General features: G+C 51.1%; 1 protein-coding gene across 2 annotated transcripts in view; it reads left to right on the top strand.

Moving 5' to 3' along the window:
- Positions 1-24424, top strand: part of TAF4 (TATA-box binding protein associated factor 4) — a 90610-nt gene that overhangs the window by 50709 nt on the left and 15477 nt on the right. For both annotated transcript variants that reach the window (XM_055372829.1, XM_004062479.4), the window contains 13 exons: positions 174-334; positions 1905-2024; positions 4677-4796; positions 5675-5797; positions 7204-7293; positions 8087-8335; positions 10984-11131; positions 11588-11702; positions 14155-14324; positions 14622-14752; positions 15790-15915; positions 16706-16762; positions 17227-17346. In XM_055372829.1, coding sequence (XP_055228804.1) covers positions 174-334; positions 1905-2024; positions 4677-4796; positions 5675-5797; positions 7204-7293; positions 8087-8335; positions 10984-11131; positions 11588-11702; positions 14155-14324; positions 14622-14752; positions 15790-15915; positions 16706-16762; positions 17227-17346 — 1730 coding nt within the window. The remainder of the gene's footprint in view (positions 1-173; positions 335-1904; positions 2025-4676; positions 4797-5674; positions 5798-7203; positions 7294-8086; positions 8336-10983; positions 11132-11587; positions 11703-14154; positions 14325-14621; positions 14753-15789; positions 15916-16705; positions 16763-17226; positions 17347-24424) is intronic.

Genomic DNA, 24424 nt, shown 5'->3' with positions numbered 1-24424 from the left:
TTGTATACCATCTTGACTCACAAGTGTGTTTCGAGTTTGGGGGATTCGTGTGTTTAAGACTTGATTTCCTTTGTTTCCTTCTCACAGCTGTCAGCTTCCCCTGGGTCGGGCCAGGGCCTCCTCATGGCTCTGGGGTGGTTGCGTTCCTGACGCCAGGTCTCCTTTGTCTGCAGGAATGGTCCTCGTCCGAAGTGAGAATGGGCAGTTGTTAATGATTCCTCAGCAGGCCTTGGCCCAGATGCAGGCGCAGGCCCATGCCCAGCCTCAGACCACCATGGCGCCTCGCCCTGCCACCCCCACAAGTGCCCCTCCCGTCCAGATCTCCACCGTACAGGTGAGTGCACGTGTGCCCTGGAGTGCGAACCCCTTCCCTGCCCAGCCCCTCTCCCCACGCATGCTGGGGAAACCTGCAAGGGCCAGGCACAGCCATGGGAGCAAGGACTGGGAAGTGTGGGCGGCGTCCCAGTCCCATCCGTCCCATCTAGGATGGGCCCGGGACGGCGCTGCTCTCCTGTCCTCCTCTCGGTGGCAGGGCCGTGCCTGTCTCAGAGACACCAGCTCCCGCAGCTCACTGTAGGGCTGGCCGAGTGGGGTCAAAGTGAGCAGTCCAGGGTTGGCCGCTCCGGCCCCTTCCCTTCTCTCCCTGTGGCTTCACCTTCCTGTGCCTGTCCTCTCATCTGCAAAGTAGAGATGGTGCTAGGACTCCACTGGCAGGACTGCCACCAGTGCCGCATGGAGACTCTTAAGGCACCAAGAGTCCTGCTGCTGCTTAGGGGGCGCAAGAGGGACACACACACACGCGCACACACACACACACACAGACACACACACACACACACACGCCCACGTCACCCTTCAGGGCCGAAGCTCCCGACTCCTGACCCGTGGACACACACACACACACACACACACACACACACACACACACACGCCCGCGTCAGCCTTCAGGGCCGAAGCTCCTGACTCCTGACCTGTGGTAGGGAGCATGGATTCTGACTTGGAGGGCAGAGTGCCCAGGACTCGCCTCTCCCGGCGTGTGTCTGTGTCTGGCCCCATGACTGTCACCTGCACGTGCCCGCACGCTGTGTGTTCCTGCTCCGTCTCCTGCCGTGTTTCCCTGGCACTGTGATGCTGCTGCTCTGAATGACCTGGCAGGTTTGTGAAGACTGGAATGACTTGATCAGCATCCTCCTCCTGCTACGTGAGCTGCGTACCCTCTGGAGTTGTGCCTCTGTCCCATAGACAGGGACGTGGACGGACGTGCCAGAGGCTGCCAGAGACCACCCAGATCTGAAGTAGCACAGAACGGTGTCCTCAAGTCTGCAGCATCTGTCTGCTGAGTGGGACACCGTGGAAGACACTCGTGGCTTCACTTGCACTGTGGGCATCCCATTGCAGTCTGCCATCTGCTCTTTCCATGTCAGTCTCTCTCCGACAAACTTCATGGGCTCAGGACTTGTGGCGTCCCTCTGTCCTGGGCAGCCACCTTCCTTCCCCTCTCTGGCGCTGACTGGCCATCTAGCCTAGGGGCGGCCACCTCCCTACCCCTTTGCGACACTGACTGGCCGTCTGCCTTTGCACCCTTTTTAGTGATTGTTAACGAGGTCACAAGCCAGCAGCACGAGGATTGATTTCTAGATACCTGCATTCTTCAGAGATGACCTTTTGTAGACTCTGTTAAGAAGCCTAATGATATGTTTATTCTAGTATAGGAAAATGTTTGTCATACACTTGTTCTTTGGTAAGAAAACTTTAGAATTACAGTGGCTTCATTGCAGATCACGGATAAGCCTGGGACCCACTTGGATATACTAGTTACACATGGAAGGAATAATTTCTGTGTACCTGGGGGTGGGAATTCCTTTTACTTGCGCTCGTTTTAGGTGACTCTGCTTATTTTTCAGGCACCTGGAACACCTATCATTGCACGGCAGGTGACCCCAACTACCATAATTAAGCAAGTGTCTCAGGCCCAGACAACGGTGCAGCCCAGTGCAACCCTGCAGCGCTCGCCCGGCGTCCAGGTGAGAGGGCAAACGGCAGGTCTGTTGAGGCTGCAGGGGCCACGAAGTGTGATTTCTTTGATGCAGAGATCAGGCCTTAGGAGTGTGTTTTTTTTTTTTGTTTTTTTTTTTAACTGGATACTACGTCAAATCTGGGGAGGGAGGTTCTCTATGAAGAAAGTGCTTTTTCTTTGACCACCAACATGGGATAAGTCAGGATTTCTTTTTTTTTTTTTTTTTTTTAGTCACACAGAATTTAACACCAGCAGCACTGTTCAAGCTTTCCACCATGTTGGAAGCATTAAAACTGTGTCCTTACTAGTACTTGATCATAAGGCATGTCTGAAGCAGAAGCAGCCTGCGGTGAGGACAGTGTGTGTGTGCACATGTGGCCTTGTGTGTAACTTGAGGACGGCAGCTGTCGCTAAGGTGAATGTGGCCGAGGCGTCGCTCTCACTGTTGCAGGCACATGGACCGTAATTTTCACCGCACCCTGGGAAGCAGATGACATCGCTGCTTTCATCTCGTGGTGCGGCGCTTACGCTGAGGCAAGGGAGGTTCTGGGACTCATTCCCGGCCATGCCACCTGCACGGTGCCTGCCACGCCACGCTGCCACCTGCCGCTCACATCCCTTGTCTCTAGTGAGAGCATAGTTCTAGAAGGGTTCTGTATCCACCCTGGTGGCTGCTGGTTTCTAGAACAGTGTTTTCATCTGCAGAGAGGAGCATGTCCCAGAGCAGGTGCTGGCCCCTCTCCTAGTGGTGCTGATGCTCCTGACAGCTCAGCGTTTGGCCTGCAGATCCCAGAAGGGTTTGTGTGCAGGCTGTTCTGGAAGGGGTGGCGGAGGTGTGTGGAGGGGAAGGGGCTGGCCGGTCAGACGCACCTGGTGAGGGAAGCAGCTTTCTCTGGGCAGTCAGCAGGAAGCAGCTGGGAGAAAAATGGTTCAGGGGTTTTTCTTGGTCACCTGGTGTCTGTGAGCGTCCGTGGATGCGTAGGTCTCTATGGTGTTGGTCACTGCTGGTGAAGCACCTGCCATGAGCCAGGCAGTGGGCCTGGACGCGCTGCCGAGAGATCCAGAGTCCTTGCTTCAGTGCCACAGGCCCTGTTCCCATTGCTCAGTGGTGAAATGGAGGCTGAGCCCCAGGGGGTGTGGACTCCAGGGGCAGCTCCCCCTGCAACCCTGGCTCTTCTACCCTCACTGGGTCATGTCCTGGCTGGCTGCAGCTGCAGTGGGTGAAAGTGGGTGGAAGGGCGGTTCGGTACCAGGGAGATGTGTGCTGGCCTTTGGTGCAGGCCCCGCCCTTGGTGTTTTCCCTGAAGGAGCTTGCTCAGTCCTGTGCTCTGATTGGTGCGTCTGGATTTTTGGTTACAGTGACTTTTCTGAGAAGGTAGTTGGAGCTTATGGTTAAGTTTTTGCATTATACTTAGTGGCAGACACAATCTGGATATCATCTGAGTGAAATATGTGTTCTTAGGAGTGGAAGTAAGTGTGAGGAGTCAGTTTTGATGGGAAAGAAAACTCCCAAAAGATGAGGTGGGTCCTGGGTACTCCCGGGGTCCAGAAGCAGCAGCTTGGTGTGTCCTTTTACGTTTTCTTCACTGGAGGTTTTTATTTGATGTTTTTCAGTTAAAAAAAAATCCATGCTTATCGTTACAAGTGAAAAGATACACAGACTTAGAAACAGTCCCTCCACCCTGCTGCCTCCTCACAGCCCATCCGCACCCCTCTGGAAGCGGGGCTGGTTCAGAGTTGCTTCCCGCGTGCTGGCGGGGCTGCACCCACCGGGAGAGAGCTCGCTGCTTCGGAGCCATTCTCAGGCTTACACTGCCCCCTGCTTTCAGAAGTTGCAAAGGAGTGTTTAAAAAATTGGAGAGAGAAAATGTTGACTGCTAGATTTATACATTGGAAAAGTACTAGTTTAAAATATCAGTAAACATTTGCATTCTGATTATTCATGTAGAATGGAAATGTTAGGAATCGAGTACGGGCCACTGAGTTGTCTGAGCTACCTTTTGGCATCTGGCTGTTGATTTGCTTAGCAAAGCAGCCCCTCCTTTCTGACAGTTTGACACTGATGACCCATCCTCCATTGCTCGAATCTGCTCTGAAAACTCCCCTCTGTGGGTGGCTTCTTGTTGACACTCACTTTTGGGGAGTAAAGAAAGGTGGGTTTGGGTGATTGCAGGGAGCTTGGGACCCTCCCCTGTGGGAGGCTGCGGCTGTGGAGCCCTGACCGCTCTGTAGCCAGCCTCTGCACCTGGGAGGATGGAGCTTTCAGGAGCCGTTCTTCTGTTTGTTGTTTTGATTTCTGAGAGATGGGGATCTGGGTTGCCTGTTAGGATTATTTACTCTGGTCTCTATGTGACTTTTTCTATGGACTTCTGAGGACTGGGGTCTCTGCAGTGCCTGGCTTTGTGAACGTCCGTTTTTGATGCAGGTGCAAATCATGCCTTCCTCACGCGCTCAGGACTGCGGTCGTCAGGGCACAGGGCAGGCCTCCCAGCAGCACTCCTGTGTCCAGCGGGCTGGCAGGTGGCCGGGGTCCTTGGCTTCCTGGGCGTCCTGGCCACCGCAGGGAGGCTTGTTTTCTTTTGCTGGGCGTGAGGCTGGTCTCCCCCTCGTCAGCTGGTGGCGTGAGATGCCCTTACCTTGTGTTTTTGGATTCTTGTAGCCTCAGCTCGTTCTGGGTGGCGCTGCCCAGACGGCTTCACTTGGGACGGCGACGGCTGTTCAGACGGGGACTCCTCAGCGCACGGTACCAGGGGCGACCACCACTTCCTCAGCTGCCACGGTAAGAGCCACTCCTTTCTGTGCCTTCAAAGACGGTCAGGCCCGTGGCGCAGGTCAGAAAATGCAGCCTTGAGACCTCGGCCGGCTTCTGTCCCAGACCGCTCGCTGCTTGCTTCACAAAGCAGTGAACAGTCTGGGGCCCATGTGAGCACGTGGGGCTCTGCTGCTGTGCTGCGTGAGATGGGCCCCGAGGACCTCAGACCGCAGAAGTCTGCAAACAGCAAAAGCCCAAACACCTGCCTTTGAAAAAGTCACTGGTGCACTGTCGCGTTGTGTGTAAAACAGCAGTGCCACCCGTTTGTACACACTCGTAATGTTGGCCTGTATCGATACACATCTTTAAAACAGAAAAGTCACTGGTGAACTGTCGTGTTGAGTGTGTAAAACAGCAGCGCCACCCGTTTGTACACACTCACAGTGTCGGCCTGTATCGATAGACATCTTTAAACAGTGGGCCCCACTTGACGCCTTTTTGGTGTTTCTTTGCTGCGTACTTTTCGTTGCTTTAGTGACCGCATCCTATTTGGTTCCTTCTGTGTCCGTTTGGATTGGCATAGGTTGTCCTTATGGTCAGCAACATTGTAGCAGGCATATTCTCAGAGTCTCTTTTCACTTTTTTAATTATTTGCATAGCTGCATTCCTAGATGTGGCCTTGCGGGGCTGAGGGAGATGCTGACTTCGGTGGCCATGTGACTGATGTGGCTGGCCTGCCCCTCAGAGCACGGACCAGGGTTCCAAGAGGTGGTGCGTTTTCTTGAAGGAAGTTTAGAGAAGAAATATATGTATCTTTTGTACATATGCATATTTTAGTAACCAAAGGCTGTGACAAAAATCTGCCTTTTAAGATTTTTCACTTATATCTTTTTACTTTAATCCAGGAAACTATGGAAAACGTGAAGAAATGTAAAAATTTCCTATCTACGTTAATAAAACTGGCTTCATCTGGCAAGCAGTCTACAGAGACAGCAGCTAATGTGAAAGAGCTCGTGCAGAATTTACTGGTGAGAAACCTTGACTTTACATTCCCTTTCCCCTAAAGCCTGTTGCATAGGACAGACACCTGTTGCCGCTGTGACCTGTGCCCGGGAGGCCTGTGCCAGCAGGGAGAGCTCCTCTGGAAGGCAGCAGGCGAAGGGGAGGGGTGCACACGTGTCGAAGGCGTGTGTGGCCTAGCTAAGGAGACTCCTTCCTGGGGCTAGGTGTTCTGGGGCCGGCGCCTGGCGGTCTCCTGGGCTTTGCCGTTTTCTGGTGCCTGCGTCCCTTGTCTGTGGCTCTCTTCTCCTCTGGCTGCCCCAACCATGCTGCACTCTGGTCAGCAACTCCCTTCTGGCCCTCTCCCCACTCCTGTGTGACCTCTTATAAAATTCCCAGGTGTCCGCAGTCCCGGCTGGAACAGGCGTTCTGCACCCTGAGCCACCAGAAGCCCCCTCCCCATGGAGCAGACCAGCTGAGGCACATTCGCGCTCCAGTGGCAGAGCCATCCCCCCCCCACCCCCACCCCTCCCGAAACCTCTGTCGCAGAGAACAGCACTCTGTTCCCTGGCCAGAAGGTGGGAGGGAGGATTCCTGGCAGCCTCACCTCTCCTTAACCCACAGTCCCAAGCTCCAGATCTCTACTCATGGCCGAGCTCTTGGCTGTCCACCTTCCTCAGCCTCATGGCTGTCTCGTGGCTCGGGTATGCTGGTGTCAGTGGGATGGCCTGGGGATCTGGAGTGGCTGGTCTTACCGTGCCTTCTCCTTGTCCGCCTGACCGTGTCTTCCCGAGTCTCTTAGGGTTCAGTCCAGGCACCGCCTTCCCACCTTGTCGCCTGTCTTCCCGACCTTTATTCCACGCTGGCCTCTGTTTCTGAAACAGGATCTGGCCCTCTTGCTCTGGGCTCCCTTTTTTCTGACTGTAGACTCTGGGCACCCTGGCCGCTTGCAGGGGTGAGCACAGCTGTCATCTGCTCCTGGAGGCACGGATGCCCTGACTGTGTGGATCCTGTCTGTGTGGCCCCTGGCAGGCTGTGACCTCCTGCAGCACCGCACTTGCAGTGCTGGCTTTGATAATGGAGTTACTTTTAGGCTGATCTGCCTCCTAGCAAAATGCCTGACACCGAGTAGGTGCCTGGTAAGCACTGAGTAAAGACTGGCATTGAGTAAGAGACTTAGAAAAAGACGAGAAGTAGACAGGTGACCCTCCCAGGAGGAGACGTGGTCCGCAGCTGGCTGCACAGCAGTGTCCAGGGTGAGCGCCTGTCACACATGTACCTGTGAAAGGTGTAGCACGCAGACTTTCCCATCTCCTCTGTCCAGTGAAACTCGGGGCGGAATCAGCCGTAAAATACGAGACCAGAGTGATGCGGGATTCAGAAGTGTGTGTGGAATCTCATTCACCAGAATTTCAACATGGATTTTATTTTTAAGGATGGAAAAATAGAAGCAGAAGATTTCACAAGCAGGTTATACCGAGAACTTAATTCTTCACCTCAACCTTACCTTGTGCCTTTCCTGAAGGTAATTTCAAAGGCCCCGGTGCCTGCGAGCAGTAGGGCCAGGGAGGGGTGGGGCACAGATGCTCCAAGTCTCCAAGTGCGCAGGGCGAGGATGCTCCAGGCACGGAGGGTGCACAGCGCTTGTGCTGCCTGCGGGGGTGGGGCCGGGAACTCAGTGCCTGGGGACAGAATGTTAGTTTTTTTTCTGTAAAGCAGGAGCTCCCCTGACACTGTGGCCTTGTGGTTCTGTCGTGCGCAAGGTGGTGAGAAGGGCGTGTGCTTCCTGAAAGTGAGGGGGACAGGGAATGGGGTAGCGTTTGCAAAGCTGGATAGGACCAAGGGTTTCAACAGCGTCAGGCTGTCTCTGTTGGGTAATCATTGGTATCAGCACATTTTAAAAATCAATACGTATATTTGTACACATTTATGAGGTGTATGTGATGTTTTGTTACAGTCATAGAATCAGGATATTTGGGGTCTGGTCACCTTGAGTACTTATTTCCATGTGTTGGGAACATTCAGAATCTTCTCTTCCAGTGATGTTAACATATTTTAAAAAGTATTTTAAAAATATGTCTCTTTTTGTTTGTTTTTTTGAACACATTTTGGACATTTGCTATCAGGAATAATCCCACTTAGTGGGAGGGCAGGATGGGGTCCTGGCCCCTGACATCCAGACATGCTGCCGTGAGGGCCAAGATCCATCTTATTTAGCTCAAAAACTTTCTGTAAAAGTTGATATTTCTGAATTTTTAAGCAAGGAAAACCGACGCATGAGCAGCCGCCTGACCCCTCGTGTCTGTCTTTCCACCCAGAGGAGCTTACCCGCCTTGAGACAGCTGACCCCCGACTCCGCGGCCTTCATCCAGCAGAGCCAGCAGCAGCCGCCACCGCCCGCCTCGCAGGCCACCACTGCGCTCACGGCCGTGGTGCTGAGTAGCTCGGTCCAGCGCACGGCCGGGAAGACGGCGGCCACCGTGACCAGTGCCCTCCAGCCCCCTGTGCTCAGCCTCACGCAGCCCACGCAGGTCGGCGTCGGCAAGCAGGGGCAACCCACACCGCTGGTATGGAAGGGGCGCCTGACTGGTCTGCACAGCCCACCGTGCCTCTGCTCCCGCCTGCTTCTTAGATAAATTGGCCACGGCTCAGAAACCTTTTCCAAGCATGCAGGAAGCCTCCTGCTAGAGGAAGCTTGGGTATTACCTTAAATAGTTAAAATAGAAACCAGAGGTTGAGGCCCTGGGATGTTGTATTTTGTCTCAGTAAAATGAAATAGTTGAGTTGGCTTTGAACCACCGGCACGTCCCCGCCCTGCCTTGTCTGGGGATGTTACTGGTGTAAATGAATGCAGCGTGTTTTTAGAGGATCTTGTAGATAGATGTTCTCTTGGATTAGGAGCAGCGGTCCAAGCGTAAGACACGGGCACCCGCGTGGGACAGGTGGGCAGGAGACTGGAGGCAGGGTAGCAGCTCACAGCACAGGGTGGATTTAGGTGAGTCCCGGGAGGCGAAGCCGCGGCTGCTCATAGCGGTTCACTTATGTGCAGTTTGGATCTGGCTTTCTTGGTTTTATAGTCATGACGTTTGCTCTGCAGCTAGAGAAAGGATGTCTTTGCCAGAAGAATTACATTTTGAGCACATTCCCTTTCATGGGCAGAGGGATTCACCAAACGTAGAGGGGCAGTTTTAAAAAAAATTTCAGAGGTGTTTTCTTCCTCTAAAGACAGCTTAAACAACAAAATGGTGCGGGCTCCCTCATCATGAGCTGGTATGTGTTGTGATGGTGCACACGTCAGAACCAGCTGGGTGAGGAGTAGCCATTAGGGGGCTGGCTCTTGTGCTCTGTTCAAGTTGCATTTGTTTTTGTCTTGATAGTAGCGAGGAGAACAGGGTGAAATGGCATGGAGGGAGGGTGTCACTTATAAAGGCCAGAGAAGCATGGCCACCGGGAAGGGCTGAGCGCCTGTGTAAAGAGAGGGCTTCCTTGCCTGCCTTTTGACTCCAGAGGGGAAGAGATGTGCCGTGCCTCTTGCTTTAGTGTAAGGACAGAACTTCCCTGTTCACTAGTCGGTGGAGCTACTTTACCCAAAAAGGTGGGTTCTGTTTAAGCAGGCACAGCCTGTGGGCAGGTCATTTTCTCGCCAAGTTTTGACCTCTGGTGCTTAGTCACACACGAGCAGCACGGGTGTTTTTAGAATTAGATGCTGTGTTTGGCAGCAGGATCACCTCTGCATTCTGCTTCCCTGGGCTCCTCCTGACCACGTGTGGAGTCTGCAGAGCACAGCCAGTGGGATCCAGGGCATCCAATCCATTGCCTGCACCCTGAAGCCTGTGGAGGCAGAACCCAGGCTTCTCCCTGATTTGATGACAGGCTCCCTGCACCGCAGGGCCTGGCCCGGGCATTTGATGGCAGGTTCCCTGCGCCGCAGGGCCTGGCCGGAGCATTGCCTGAGCTGCCTGAGGCGCTTCCTGTCCGGTGTGGGTGTTCCTGTTTCGTTGGAGACATGTTTGCATTATAGGCCGCTTCCCCAGGTCCCCACACATGTTCTGCAGCAGAGAGTTTACCTGCCAGGGCACCTTTGCAAAATGGTAGCAACTAAATTCTGAAACAGCTGGGCCCAGAGGTTTGAGGCCAGGCCTTATGGACTTGAGCATTGGCTTTTAACAAGGATGCCAGTGTCTCTGGGCCCCAGCATCCTGGGGACAGGGCCAGAGCACAGGCCATGGTCAGTGCTGCCAGGTTTTGGATCTCTGCCTTGTGCCGGAGGTGAGAGTGAGAGGCAGGATGACAGCAGAGCTGGGCAGACCCTGCCACGAGGGGCCCAGCAGGGGCTGGGTGGACGGAGCTGGCCATGCTGGGGGCAGTGGGTGGAGGCCTTTGAGGGCCAAGTTCAGGCAGGACTTAGGAACTCTAACCCCACTCCAGTAGAAAAGCCCTCTGCCGCCTTACAGAAAATTCAGAAAGGGAGCTGGGTTTGGTAGCTCATGCCTGTAATTCAGCACTTTGGGAGGTCAAAGTGGGAGGATCGCTTGAGCCTAGGAGTTCAAGACCAACCTGGCCAACGTGGTGAAACCCCATCTCTACAGAAAAAAAAATACAAAAATTAGCCAGACATGGTGGGCGCCTATGGTCCCAGGTGCTCGGGAAGCTGAGGTGTAGGATCACTTGAGCCCGGAAGGCAGAGGTTCCGGTGAACCGAGATCATGCCACCACACTCCAGCCTGGGCGACAGAGCGAGACTCGTCTCGAAAAAAAAAAAAAAAAAAAAAAAAGAAAAAAGAAAATTCAGACGAGGTAGAACCACTTGACCTGTAGCCACCAGGCAACAATGTCACCTCTGCTAATATTTGGGGGGCAGTGGTCTGCCCCATCCTGGGTTGCTGAGGTCAGCAGGCATCAGTTTGCCACCCGCCCCCTCCAGGCCCTGACCAATGCCCAGGGGCAGCTTCTAGGCAGCAGATCTGCTCCCGCTTGCCCCTTCTGTGCTCACACGGGCACCCCTCGCCCACGTCCTGCCCTGGTCTGGCCGAGTCCATGGCCAGAGCATGGTCCTGCAGCCTGCTGGGGCTGAGCTGCACACGGGGTCTTCCTAGGACTTCTTACTGGGGGCGTGGGGTGCAAAGGAAGGGAAGGGAAGAACCTCCTGCTAGGGACTGAGTGGCCCCCGGCCCTCGGGGAGCATGCTCACCATTCTCTGCTGGCTCTGCCTCAGGTGATCCAGCAGCCTCCGAAGCCAGGAGCCCTGATCCGGCCCCCGCAGGTGACGTTGACGCAGACACCCATGGTCGCCCTGCGGCAGCCTCACAACCGGATCATGCTCACCACGCCTCAGCAGATCCAGCTGAACCCACTGCAGCCAGGTGAGGGCCTTGCGGGCCCCTGGCCGCTCAAGACCAAGGGCTGCTCCCAGAGGCAGCTGCCATTGGGCTTTTATTTAATTGGGTAAAATGTACATTTACATAAAATTGGCCATTTTAAGTATCTAGTTCAGTGGCACTGATTTCATTTACTGTGTTGTGTAACCATCACCAGTGTCAGTATGATTTTTAATTTTATGTATTTTCCATGGTTAGCTTCTTTATCTGTAATCATTCCTGCACTTTAAAAACCTTGATGAAATACAGGAAAATAAATGCTCGAGAGGTACAGCTTACACTTTGTGCTGTAATTTAGAGTTATTAATATGAAGTTTTTGGAAACTTTCTTGTAGCTAATTAGGAGGGTGGTAGCTGTGCCCTTGAGCCTGTAAAGCACCAAAGCACATAGTTGATCTAATAAAAGCCTTGTGTGGTTTCCACTGTGTGTTTGTTTTGTAGTCCCTGTGGTGAAACCCGCCGTGTTACCTGGAACCAAAGCCCTTTCCGCTGTCTCGGCACAAGCAGCTGCTGCACAGAAAAATAAACTCAAGGAGCCTGGGGGAGGTTCGTTTCGGTAAGGAATGGGCCTGTGTACGTTGGAGAAGCGTGGCCAGAGCGGAGAAGAGTCCAGAGTCCGTGCTGCTCCATTCCCGCCCACGGGTCTTTCCCACGTGGCCCTGGCGGCTGGGGCTCCAAGGCTCCTGCTTCACGCTCACTTTGACCTCACATTCACACAAGTGTGTTTTCCCATACAGTTGGCTCAAAGAGGTTTTGCTTCATACACATAGCCAGAAAGCGAATCAACTGATTATTTTTATATGAACTAATAGGAAATTCATTTTTTAGTATAACATCGTATTTTGAGTTCATTGCATTCCTAGTATAGAATGCTTCACTTTCCATGTATTCAACTTCAGAACCCTCAGAAATGCTGTACTGCTCCAGGCGTAGTGGCTCACGCTTACAGTCCCAGCACTACAGGAGGCTGAAGTGGGAGAATCGCTTGAGCCCGGGAGTTTGAGACCAGCCTGCACAACATAGTAAAACCTTATTCAACAACAACAAAAAATAAAAAATTAGCCAGGCTTGGTGGTGTGCGCCTGTGGGCCTAGCTACTTGGGAGGCTGAGGCAGGAGAATCACTTCTGCCCAGGAGTTCAGTGTTACAGTGAGCTATGGTTTTACCAGTGTATGCCAGCGTCGGTGACAGAGTGAGGCCCTGTTTCTAGAAAAATAAATGCTGTGCTTTGCCTGGGCCTCCTGGAAAGCAGGTGGTCTGAGCATCACCTCAGTCAGGGAGGTGCTTATGGGACCTGAACAGTGGGAGATCTCTGCTTGTGATCTTGGAGTGATCTCTGTTGTGATCAAGGGGCGGTGGAGTTGTGTGTATTTCAGGAAGTCTTACTGTGAATTTTCCCTTTCCCAGACACTTCATCCCTAAAGGCATCAGGCAGGGCATAGCAGGCCTGGGGAGTGGCTGTGGCCTGAGCCAGAGTCCCAGCCCAAGCAGGGAGAGGTGGCCAGCATGCCTGGGCCCAGCGTGAGGCTGATACCTCAGTGAGAAGGGAGGGCACTTAGGGACATACACGGGTGAAAGAATTAATCAAGGCTGCAGGAAGCCTAGGTATTTTGCTGTCAAGGAGTCAGCGGCCTGGCAGAAGGGATAAAGGAGAGTGACCCCTGTGGGCTGGCTCAGGATTGGAATGCTGACGCAAACCCCTGGGTTTCAGTGTGTCGGCAGGCATGGATAACCATGGGTCTTGCCGTAAGTTTCTAGCTTTGTTCACCGCAGGGTCCTGGGAACAGTAACGCCCCAGTAACACTGAGCACACCTAGTGTTCAGATGTCGTCTTCTAAAAACCGTTTTCCACTAAAATGACAAGGACTCCTGAGAGAAAAGGCTGATTGCGGGGCTGGGATAAGGAAATACAAGATGAGCGGAGACCGTCCTGTGTCAGAGAGCAGTGGCCATGGGCATGACGTGGACGTGGATGTCAGCAGAGCAGCCTCCCTCCCACGGCCGGGTCCTTCAGCTGGAGCCCTAAGCTGTGCAGCCCAGCCACAGCCTGTGACCACCAGGGATGCCAAGACCCTGAGTGAGCACCTGGAGCCCGTAGGAGGACTGGGCATGAGAACTGCTGTAGAGCTCCTCCCCGAGACACAACGACCCCAGGAGACGCCAGGCAGGCCCCCGGCCTCACGTTCAAAGCCCACTGCTGGAGGCGGCAAGTGGGGGCTGCGTGTGTGTGGAATTCCCGGCAGGACTCTTAGCTCACATCTCCTCACGAGGGGGCCGAAGTCAGCCTGGAAGAGGACGTCCTGCACACAGCTGGCCTGTGCCTTCCAGGTGTCAGGGGCAGCCCAGGAGTCAGGAGAGGCTGAGGAACCTTCCAGCTCGAGGAGCCGGACAAGACGTGGCAGCTGGGATTGGGACGCAGACTGTCCTGCAGGGAGAGGCGCTGCTGGGACCGGGTCCTACGGGGGAGGGCCTGGGGAGGGGCCATTCATCATGGCCCGGTCTCAATGGCATCCTGCTTCTGGAGGGGATGCCCTTGTCTGTAGGAAACACGCGCAGAATGTTCCGGGTGGAGGAAAGTCAGGTTAGCACCTTTCAGGTGATTCAGGAAAAAATTGTGCGTACTCTTCTTCCAACTTTTCTGAGCCTTTAAAAAGAATTTAATGCTGCCTCTGGCTTTAAAAAGCTTTGCATAGATCAGACCCCCACAAGTCCCCGCGCTGCTCCCGGCTTTGCTTTCTCTGGACTCGAGTCCCCTGCGCATCTGTGTGTAGATGTTAACCCGGCGCCAACTCACAGCTCTCCTTCCGCAGAACAGTCGAGCTTTCCAGGAAAGCAGCGAGGCACCCTCTTTGCTGTGGCAGATGCAGCAGGTGCAGGCGCGGGGAGGACAGAGGCCTGGCCTCCGCACGGCCCTGCCTTCCACGTGGGGTTTCCTGCCCTTACCACCCCAGCCCACCTCCCGATGAATTCCTTGTACAGTTAAAATGATCTTTCCTTCTTTCCTCAAGGGACGATGATGACATTAATGATGTTGCATCGATGGCTGGAGTAAACTTGTCAGAAGAAAGTGCAAGAATATTAGCCACCAACTCTGAATTGGTAGGCACGCTAACGCGGTCCTGTAAAGATGAAACCTTCCTCCTCCAAGCGCCTTTGCAGAGAAGAATATTAGAAATAGGTACGTTGGTGTTTAATAACTGAGTTCTTATTAAACAGCTGCGCTGCTGGGGCATGGGAGCTTCAGGTGAGCACACCTGACACCTGGTCATGTGTTTTATCTGAGTTTGTGATTTCCACATGGTTGCTGGTGGTGGTTCTTGGGTAAAATGTAGGTACCACTGCCTTCCACCCCACCAGCCTTTCTGGGCTCTCCTTGGGTTGTATAAAAGCAGTAACTGCCGGATCAGAGATTAGCCGTAAAGAAAGAACTGTGCTTAATGATTTTAAAATACTGTTTTTCTTGCCTGACCTTTAGGTAAAAAACATGGTATAACGGAATTACATCCAGATGTAGTAAGTTATGTATCACATGCCACGCAACAAAGGCTACAGAATCTTGTAGAGAAAATATCAGAAACAGCTCAGCAGAAGAACTTTTCTTACAAGGTAACAGGCTGTTTGCTGAGGAGAGCGTCTTTATGTTGTTGGCCCCCACTCTCTGCTGGCTGGGAGCCTCCTCCCCACACCCAGGCAGAGGGCGGTGGGTCCCAAGTGCCTCCATGTTCCTTACGAACGTGTTTTGGATTTCTTACAGGACTAGATTTTGGAAAGATTTCTTTTTGAGGTAGGGTCTCACTCTGTTGCCCAGGCTGGAGTTCAGTGGCGCAGTCTTGGCTCACTGCAGCCTCCGCCTCGTGGGTTCAAGCGATTCTTGTGCCTGAGCCTCCCAAGTAGCTGGGATTACAGGCGCACACCACCATGCCCAACTAATTTTTGTATTTTTAATAAAAGAGACAGGGACTCGTGATGTAGCCCAGGCTGGTCCTAAACTCCTTGCCTCAAGTGATCCTCCTGACTTGGCCTCCTTAAGTGCTGGGATTACAGGCATGAGCCTCTATGCCTGGCGGGTTTTACCTTTTGGAAGGTGATCCTATTCACTTTGTGGCACCTGCCTCTCTCTCTGGGCCATGGGCTGAACTGGCAGACCCTGAGGTGCCGCAGCCCTATTCTCACGAAGCAGCTCTTCCAAGTAAAACGTGCCTTCCTCACCAGCAGTCACATATGAACACTCTTCCAAGGGCACACTGGGTGAGGTGGTGCCTGCTGCTACAGCCGGGAGGCAGTGCCTTCAGGGCAGCACTGAAAATAAACACACTTAGCCCTTGCTGTAAAAGTAGTTCTGTGTTGCAGCAAAAAAGGTAAATGTTACTTTAAAAAATCTGACAGTATCAAAGTGTATAAAAGGGACACTCTCCCACAAGTGTGCCCCTGAGACAGCCAGCACGAGACTTCGTTCTGTGGACGTGAGCATCGATAGAGCTCTCGGGCGCAGCATTTGCAAGGTGGGAGGGATCGGGTCCTCGCTGCATTCAGACTGGACGGAGGGAGGGCGTTGTGCACGGATGGTCCAGTGGTGCTAGACAACCCCTTTGCTTGCTGGGCTCTCAGATTTATGACAAGCAGTATTTTAACTTTCTTCATAGGATGACGACAGATATGAGCAGGCGAGTGACGTCCGGGCACAGCTCAAGTTTTTTGAACAGCTCGATCAAATCGAAAAGCAGAGGAAGGATGAGCAGGAGCGGGAGATCCTGATGAGGGCAGCAAAGGCGAGTGCTGGGTGTCTGCTGCTGCCGTCTGGGCACCTCCGTCTCAGCCACAACCTGATGAGCTCACTGAGACACTGGGGTTTTGGGTGGTCAGAGCATGTTTTGGGCTGGCCTTGAAGCAAAGGTGATGGGTGCTGTCAGTGGAGCTGCAAAGAGAAGCCTCATTCATTCGGCACTAGCGTAGATGCTTGAAAAGCGGGGCTTCTTAAGATTCCCAGCACCTCATGCTCCACACAGTCACACCCAGGTGTGAAGCACATGTTCCTAGAGCCCCCTGTGTGCGCTGGACTGGACTCTTCACACTCATGTTGTCCTTGTTCTAGAACATTCACAGCCAGGTGAGGCACTGCTCATTAGTAGAATCAGACAGGAGACCACAGTTCCCCACGGACGGGGGTGGGTACTGTGGAGTGGGAGGAGTGCTTGCTTTGATCACAGCCACAGGCTGTCCCGTCCCTGGTGTGTGGGGCAGGACAGCAAGGAGCCTACAAGGCCCATTCTGCCCGCCGTCATGCGGTCACATCAGGTCAAGTGAGAGCCTGCGATTGGTAGATGTGTTTCAAAGACTGTATCTTACATCCAAATGTTACTGACTTTTCTCAAGATTACTGGCTTTTTTCATGGTGTGTTATGTAAATTTTCATCTTTGGCTATAAGCATTTCACACATTTGCTATGCATTCTTTAACATTACCTAGATGTTATTGTATAGTAAATAAGATAACACATTTGTTAAATGATAAACATTTAGTTCATAACTTACTTTTCTTTTCTGCCTCTTTCAAAAATAGTCTCGGTCAAGACAAGAAGATCCAGAACAGTTAAGGCTGAAACAGAAGGCAAAGGAGGTGAGCCCTGTTAGTCGTGAGTGCTCGTGGGCACTTTGCTGTGCACTGCAGTGCCCCACGGGAGGGGGGCTAAGGAAACCGTGGCACTTCTGTACGATAGGCATTTGTGTGTCAATTTAAAATGTTTGCCAAGTTTAAATAAATACAACGTCAGAGGTATTTTCCTGTGCAAACAGTTGGTGTCCTACTTTTAAATTCAACGGTGACTTCCCTTTGGGGGGGGGCATTAGTCTCTGTGCTTTTGACTTGCGTATATTTTCTGAGAGTTTTAAGACAAACATCTGTTGCATTAAAAAACGTATTTTTTGGATTATAGAATATGCTTACTATTGAGAAAGTCAAAACATTAAAGAAGTTATGATTTAGAAAACTACAGAAAACCCTTTCGTATCTATGTATTACTTTTGTAGTAAGTAAAAAACATGCAAGAAATGATGCTCCTTGTTTCCTTTCCAAAATAAAAGATGCAGCAACAGGAACTGGCACAAATGAGACAGCGGGACGCCAACCTCACAGCACTAGCAGCGATCGGGCCCAGGAAAAAGAGGAAAGTGGACTGTCCGGGGCCGGGCTCGGGAGCAGAGGTACGGCAGCGTTGTGGGATCGAGGTCCTGGGGGAACCATGGGGAACGTCTTAGAGCCACCCTCTTCTAGGGGACGGACACACATAGGGGAATTTGCTTTCTTACCGTTTACATTTTGTCTCACCTTTTCTGGAGTGTTTGTTTTACGTTTGACATTTTAAATCCAAATCAACTTATTTGTGGCTATCACTTGAGCTGAAAGTCTTTTTCGTGAGGAAGTTTGATTACTGTGATGAGGTATAGGCTGGATTTGAAAAGGATGTGGGGAAGTTATAACTGTCAGAAGAATGATCCGAATAGGGATCTTGCTGATTGTGCTTCCTGCACAGTGTCTGTGGGATAAGCTGCTGTAGGAGAATGGACAGTTCGTGGAATGAAGGGGAAGAATTGCTGCCCGCTGCTGTTTCTCCAGATTCCATTAGTTTCTTGTCTTGTTTGTGGTTGTATCTTTTACTCTAATAATTATAAACCCAGCCTTGACTTGTTATTTTTGCTTTCAACTGTCAGTTGTTTTTTTTTAAGTAAATTACAGGAAGAAAGAAAACGGTCTTTTATGTTTCCCTCCTTATTTGCCATCTCCGGTACTCTTCATTCCTTCCCGTGGGTCTGTTTCCGTCTGCCACCATTTCCTTTTGGCTTGAAGGAGAGCTGTTGGGATTTCTTGTGGTGCAGGTCTACTGGTGATGGATTCTCTGGTTTTGTTTACTTGAAAAATTGTATTTCACCCTCATTCTCTCTCTTTGTTTTTTTTTTTTTTTTTAGACAGTCTTGCTCTGTCGCCAGGTGGGAGCGCAGTGGCATGATGTTGGCTCACTGCAACCTCTGCCTGCCAGGTTCAAGCAATTCTCCTGCCTCAGCCTCCCGAGTAGCTGGGACTATAGACGTGTGCCACGACGCCCAGCTAATTTCTGTATTTTTAGTAGAGACGGGGTTTCACCATGTTGGCCAGGATGGTCTCGATCTCTTGATCTCATGATCTGCCCGCCCTGGCCTCCCAAAGTGCTGGGATTACAGGCGTGAGCCACCACGCCTGGCCCTCACCCTCATTTTCAGAGGATATTTTTACTGGTTACAAAATTCTGGGCTGATTTTTTTCTTTCTTGCGAAACTTTCAAGACCTTGTTCCACTGTCTTCTGATGTCCTGCTGTAATTTTTAATTTTTAATTTTTTTAGACGCAGGGTCTTACTGTGTCACCTAGGCTGGAGTGCAGTGGTACGATCATGGCTCACTGTAGCCTCGACATCCCTGGGCTCAGGTGATCCTCCTGCCTCAGCTTCCCGAGTAGCTGGGACTACAGGTGCATGCCACCATGCCTGGCTAATTTTGTAGTTGTTTTTTTTTTTGTAGAGACAGGGTCTCACCATGTAGCATGGGCTGGTCCTGCTATAATTTTTAAGCTTGTTCCCTGTATGTAGTATGCTTCATGTCTCTGGAATGACTTTCAATCTTTGTTTTGAGATGTTCTTTATTTTTTAGAGGTTTGTCTGTGTTGTGTTTTGCTGTGGTTCTCTGGATATTCAGTTTAGAGGTTTGTCTGTATTGTGTTTTGCTGTGGTTCTCAGGATATTCAGCCTGTTTCAGGTTCTCTGAACTTCACAGATCTGTAGGTCAGTGTCTTTCATCAAATTTGGAACATTTTGGCTAATATTTCTTCAAATTTTTTTTTCCATTTCAATCTTACTTTCTTCTGCTGGGGCTCCAGTTACATGTATGTTAGACCTGTTGACGCTGCCCTGCAGGTCTTTGAGCCTGTGTTCCTGGACTTCAGTCTGTCTTCTCTTTGTTTTCCAGACTGGAAGATGTCTACTGATGTGTCTACGAGGTCCTTGGCAGATGGATTTCTGCCATCTCCAGTTGAAGTTTCCATTTTGTTAACGTATTTTGCAATTCTAAGATTTCCATCTAGTTCTTTTTTACAGTTTATATTTCCCCTAATTCTTTGAGCTTATTATTAAAGCTGTTTTATAAGGTTTTTGTCAAGTTCAACACCTGGGCCATCTCACATTCAGTTTCTCTCGACTGCTGTTTTCCTCGGCCTTGCACACTTTCTTGTCTCCTTGCATGTCTCATGCTTACCTGCCAAGAGACTGGACTCTGTGATCTCCCTTGAAGAGTTGATTCTTGCAGGCGGTTGAGTTACTGGCTGACCATCTTGAGTTTGTGTGGTTTTGTTTTTTATTTTGTCAGTAAGGATCTGGGGAAACCTCAAGGTGTTTTTCAAGCCACTTTAACTTAGTGGGACTCAGGTTGCAAACTCTGTTTTTCCTGTCTGGGTTTGGCTTTAGGCTTTGCTAAGGTAGGTCTTACTCTAGGGTGTGATCCTTACGTGCAAGGAAAGGTCTTGTTACTCGGGCAGGCTGGATTCCCATGCTTCTGGACTCCCCTCTACTCTGCCCGACCCCTGACTTCTCTGTTTCGCTCTCAGCCCCATGGCAGCTGCTGTCTGATGCACATTGGATGGTCTTGCACCGCTTCTTGGTATGCAGGTGCACTCTGGGACAGGGTCAGGGTAGTGACCTGATGAGGACAGAGCTCCCCCTCCCCACCAGGACTGTTGGAAATGTGTGGGTGGGATGTCCCAGACCTCAGTGCTGGGGCTTGCCTGCCCACATGCTAGCAGTGACCTCTGAGAAATGGCTGCCTGGTGTGGAGAGGAGGGACTCCAGGTTTAACAGACACTAGAGTTTTGGCAATATGGCATCCCAGAGGTTCACAGAAATCCCTCCTGGGACGGTACAGGTTAAAATGTCGGGTACAATGTAGGAAGAAAATAAAGATCTTGTCTTTATAAATGCATGCGTGAGATATAGATAGAATAGGGGGATTCTTCTCTGGGCCAGAAATAATAAGTAAGTACAGATTCCCAAGGCTAACACGGGCTCTGGCCACTGTGCGGCTGGGAGTCTTGGCCCGGGATGGGCCCCAGCAGGAACCTGCACTCACCTGGGCCTAGGCCTGAGTGCCCACTGGCTGTGAGGCCCGCAGCCCATGCTGAAAATGTAGTTGTATACCAAGAAAGAACTGAAATTCTGAACAACAACAACATATATCGAGAAGAGCACTTAGAGTTAGGGACTTACTTTTTTGTGGGGGAGGTGAAAGATATTGATTAGCCTTTTTTTTTTCCTGGATTTCTTTTATGGTTAACTGAATTCTCAAAGGCATAGATTTTGTAGCCCATCATCAGTTCGAGAACTAGAACGTTGTAATCTCAGCACTTTGGGAGGCCGAGGCGGGTGGATCATGAGGTCAGGAGTTCGAGACCAGCCTGGCCAAGATGGTGAAACCCTGTCTCTACTAAAAGCACAAAATTTAGCCGGGCGTGGTGGTAGGCACCTGTATTTCCAGCTACTCGGGAGGCTGAGGCAGGAGAATCACTTGAACCCTGGAGGCGGAGGTTGCAGTGAGCTGAGATTGTGCCACTGCACTCTAGCCTGGGTGACAGAGTGAGACTCCATCTCAAAAACAAAAAACAAACAAACAAAAAAACAAACTAGAACATGCCAGCCACCTGGGAGATCCCCTACCATTTTATGTGTCCCACCACATCACAGCTGCTTTTACCTCCCTCCAAAAGTAACTGCTGCCCTGACTTTATGGCAAAGCCAGGAAGAAACGCCAGGACCTGCCAGTCCCCAGTTGTGCAGCAAGACACTGGTTAGCCTTGCCGTCCTTTCCCATTAAACTTGACTTAAAAGGAAACCAGAATTTAACATTTTTAAAAATCTGTAGGGCCCTCCCACCCCTCCATCACTTTCTTTTTCTTTCAACTTGTCGGTTGAAGGACCAGGTCGTTTGGCCTGGGGTGTGTCCTGCGTCAGGATTGCTGGCGGTGCCCTTGTGGTGCAGTTCTGCCTGTTCCTCCGTCCTCTGAACTTCCTGCGCGTTGGTGGCTGGACCCAGAGACGACTCCAACTCTGGCTGCCTCCCTGCGGCAGGACCCTGGCTGCTCTTGTGTCCCCTCATTGCGAGGACACGGGTGTGGGCTGTGCGCTCCGGGGACGGTGGCTGGTCATGCTTCATGCCTAGGGCCACTAGTCCCTTGAGGTTGGAGATGGCGGTGCTCTTAGTCTGTGAGTTCCTTCTCACTTCCTCGTTGGGATATTCTTTTGGAGACTCTTCCTGCACTACTGTTTGGCCGCTTGGTGGGTCCAGCTCATAGAGGAGACGCAGGGTAAATGCGAGCATGTTTTCTTCCATATATCCAGGTGAAGGTAATGAATCAACAGGTTGTCACCCTCAGAGGGTGACCAGTAGTTTTACGTTTTAGTGTGTTGTTTTTATTTTTTACCGTTGTGATCTCAAGGACTTGCACATAATCCATCTATTACAGTTCTCATTTTGGTTGCAGTTCAGACTGTGCCATCTTTGGCCAATGGAAGCATCTCCAGGTTGGTTCCTGAGTCACTCTGGGACGTGGGGCTGATGTCCTTGCCGTCTGGACGTTAACATGTGTCAGGCTTACCTTACACCTTTCCTGTTTCAGACCGAAAAAGTCATTTCTCCAAGAACTGGTTTCTTCTAGTGGGAAATGGTGTTTGAAGACCACTTGCTGGGACTAGGGATGTCATTGCCGCTGGGGTGGGTTGGCGTTTTCAGTGGACAGCGCTGGGAAATGTGTGTAAAACAGGGTCTCATGGGCTTATATGGGTATTTCCAATTCAGGTAGTTCAAATTCAGAGGTGTAGGAGTTACCATGTTCAAAATGACGTCTTTATCTTCACAGTAAGAATTCTGGCTCTTGGCTGCCCCAAGGGCTTGGGGGCTGGGGAGTTGGAGGGGAGGGCAGGAGAAGGAGAGAGAAAAAAAAAAAGGATCCTGGTTATCATGGACATAGGAGATAATAGAATTAAAATATCTCCTACCTTTGGACATAGCCTGAGAATAAGAATATGGGCACTCCTGCCGAGGGTGGTGGAAACAGCCGAAAGTTGTTCATGTGCTTTCTCCCTTGGCCCCGTTTTGTATTTTGTGCTATATTTATGTTGTCAAAACATTTAGCTGTTACACACCATAAGCTCTCCCTTTCGCCCTCTTTGAGTTTTAGTGCCATAAATAATGACATGTTTAATGCCGTGACTCGTCTTTATGTTGTGTCTCTGTAGTCATTTTGATTTTTCCAAATCTCATTCTCTGCTAGATTCTTTTGGAACGCTTCATGGGAACAGCCACTCCCAAGTTCCCACCTGCTGATGAGTTTGTGCCCTTTGTACCTGAAGGTCTGTTTTTTGGCTCACGTTGTATTTCCTGAAGTGTCTTAAAGACGTTACTCTGGATTATTTCCGCCCTAAAGTGTTACTGTCGAATTCTAATGAGAGTCTCATTTTACCTCCTTTGTAGGCCACGTGTTTTTCTTCCCTGGGTGTCCTTTTTCTCGGAAGCCGGCTCATCCCACTGGAGTGCGTGCTGGGGTTGGTTGTGCTGGGGTTGGTTGTGCTGGGGTGGTGTTCTCAGTACTGGCTGTGTTCTTTCAGTGCGGTCTCAAGTCTCCTTAGGAACATCTGCAATAATGATCCTTTGTGTTTGTTCTGTTCTTTTGTTTCTTTCTTCCGAGATTCCCATTTTTCACGTGTTGTATCTTCTTTGCCTGCTGGAGCACTTTTTACAGTCTCTTAATTTTTAAAATCTCTCTCTCTTTTTTTTTTTTGTTTTTTGTTTTTTTTAGAGACAGGGCCTCTTTCACCCATGCTGGAGTGCAGTGGTGTGATCACAGCTCACTGCAGCCTCGACCTCCAGGGTTCAAGCAGTCCTCCCACATTGGCCTCCCTAAATGCTGCTGAGCCACTGTGTCCAGCCTAATTTCTCCCTCTTTTTTTTTTAATTTTTAATTTTTGAGACAGAGTCTCCCTCTGTCGCCCAGGCTGGAGTGCAGTGGCTCTATCTCGGTGTGATCTCAGCTCATGGCAACCTCTGCCTCCTGGTTTTCTTCTGCCTCAGCCTCCTGAGTAGCTGGGATTACAGCTGTGCACCACCACACCCAGCTAATTTTTTTGTATTTTTAGTAGAGACAGGGTTTCACCATGTTGGCCAGGCTGGTCTCAAACTCCAGACCTCAAGTGATTTGCCCGTCTCAGCCTCCCAAAGTGCTGGGATTACAGGTGTGAGTCACTGTGCCTGGCCTAATTTTTCTCTTTTTTAAAAAATTATCTTTTTTGTCCTTTTTGGCTTCCATTTCTCTTAAGGCGTGATTTGCTGTTTACCTGCTGTTTTGAGTATGTGTTTCTGAGGTCTTCTGTGGTCTGTAGGGATGCTCTTCTGCTTTTTATCCTCTTTTTCTCTCGTGGGAGCCTGTCTGGGATTTGACCTGAATGTCTTTGTGTTGCTAATTTCGACGTGAGTTTAGGTTTCTCGAACTTGTAACAGGACACGTGGTTTGCAGCGTTTGCTGACTTTGTGGTGCTCCTCTGTCGTTACTTTCCCGTGATGTTAAGAACGGGAGTCCTCAGCTTCTGTGGCTCCGGGGCTCTGTGCACCTCCCAAGCATCTGGACCTTGCTTTGCCTTCGTTGTCCGTGTCCTGCTCAGTACTGATTCACTCCCAGCAGGTTCTCTCCTGCGTGAGGCCCTGTGCTGCAGGAGCCCTGGCAGGTCAGTGTGGGCATTTGCGGTGGCCAGGCTGCCCTCCCTGGTCCTCCCCTGCCCCAGGTTTGACTGCGGCTCTTGGAGGGACCTGCTGCTCTTCCCAGGAAGTCTGCTGGCTCCTGGGTCCAGGCCCGTCGGGGTCTGGTTCTGCAGCGTCCTTCAGGTGATGGCTGCTTGTGGTTCATCTTCATCAGTTTTGTTCTAAAGATTGTCCGCTGGCTTTTGGTTTTGCTGTGTAGTTGCTCTTTTATGTGGAACTTTGGGAAGATCCAGAAACTATGCTACCCCTGTCATCGTCTTCCAGAATACATTAACTTTGAAAATTACTTATTTTAGTTTGAAGTAGTTTTCAAATCTACAGAAAAGTTGCAAGAACAGAGTAAGGAGCTCTGTGCAGACTCCGGTGTATGAGCATCACGCTGTCTGCTTCGTCCCCGCTACACCACATGTGTTTGCGTGCACTCCTGTACTTTTTCAATATGTACACTTTAATCC

Source organism: Gorilla gorilla, chromosome 21 (genome assembly GCF_029281585.2).
Source record: "Gorilla gorilla gorilla isolate KB3781 chromosome 21, NHGRI_mGorGor1-v2.1_pri, whole genome shotgun sequence".
Taxonomy (NCBI): Eukaryota; Metazoa; Chordata; class Mammalia; order Primates; family Hominidae; genus Gorilla; species Gorilla gorilla.
This window is presented reverse-complemented; position numbering and strand designations above follow the sequence as displayed.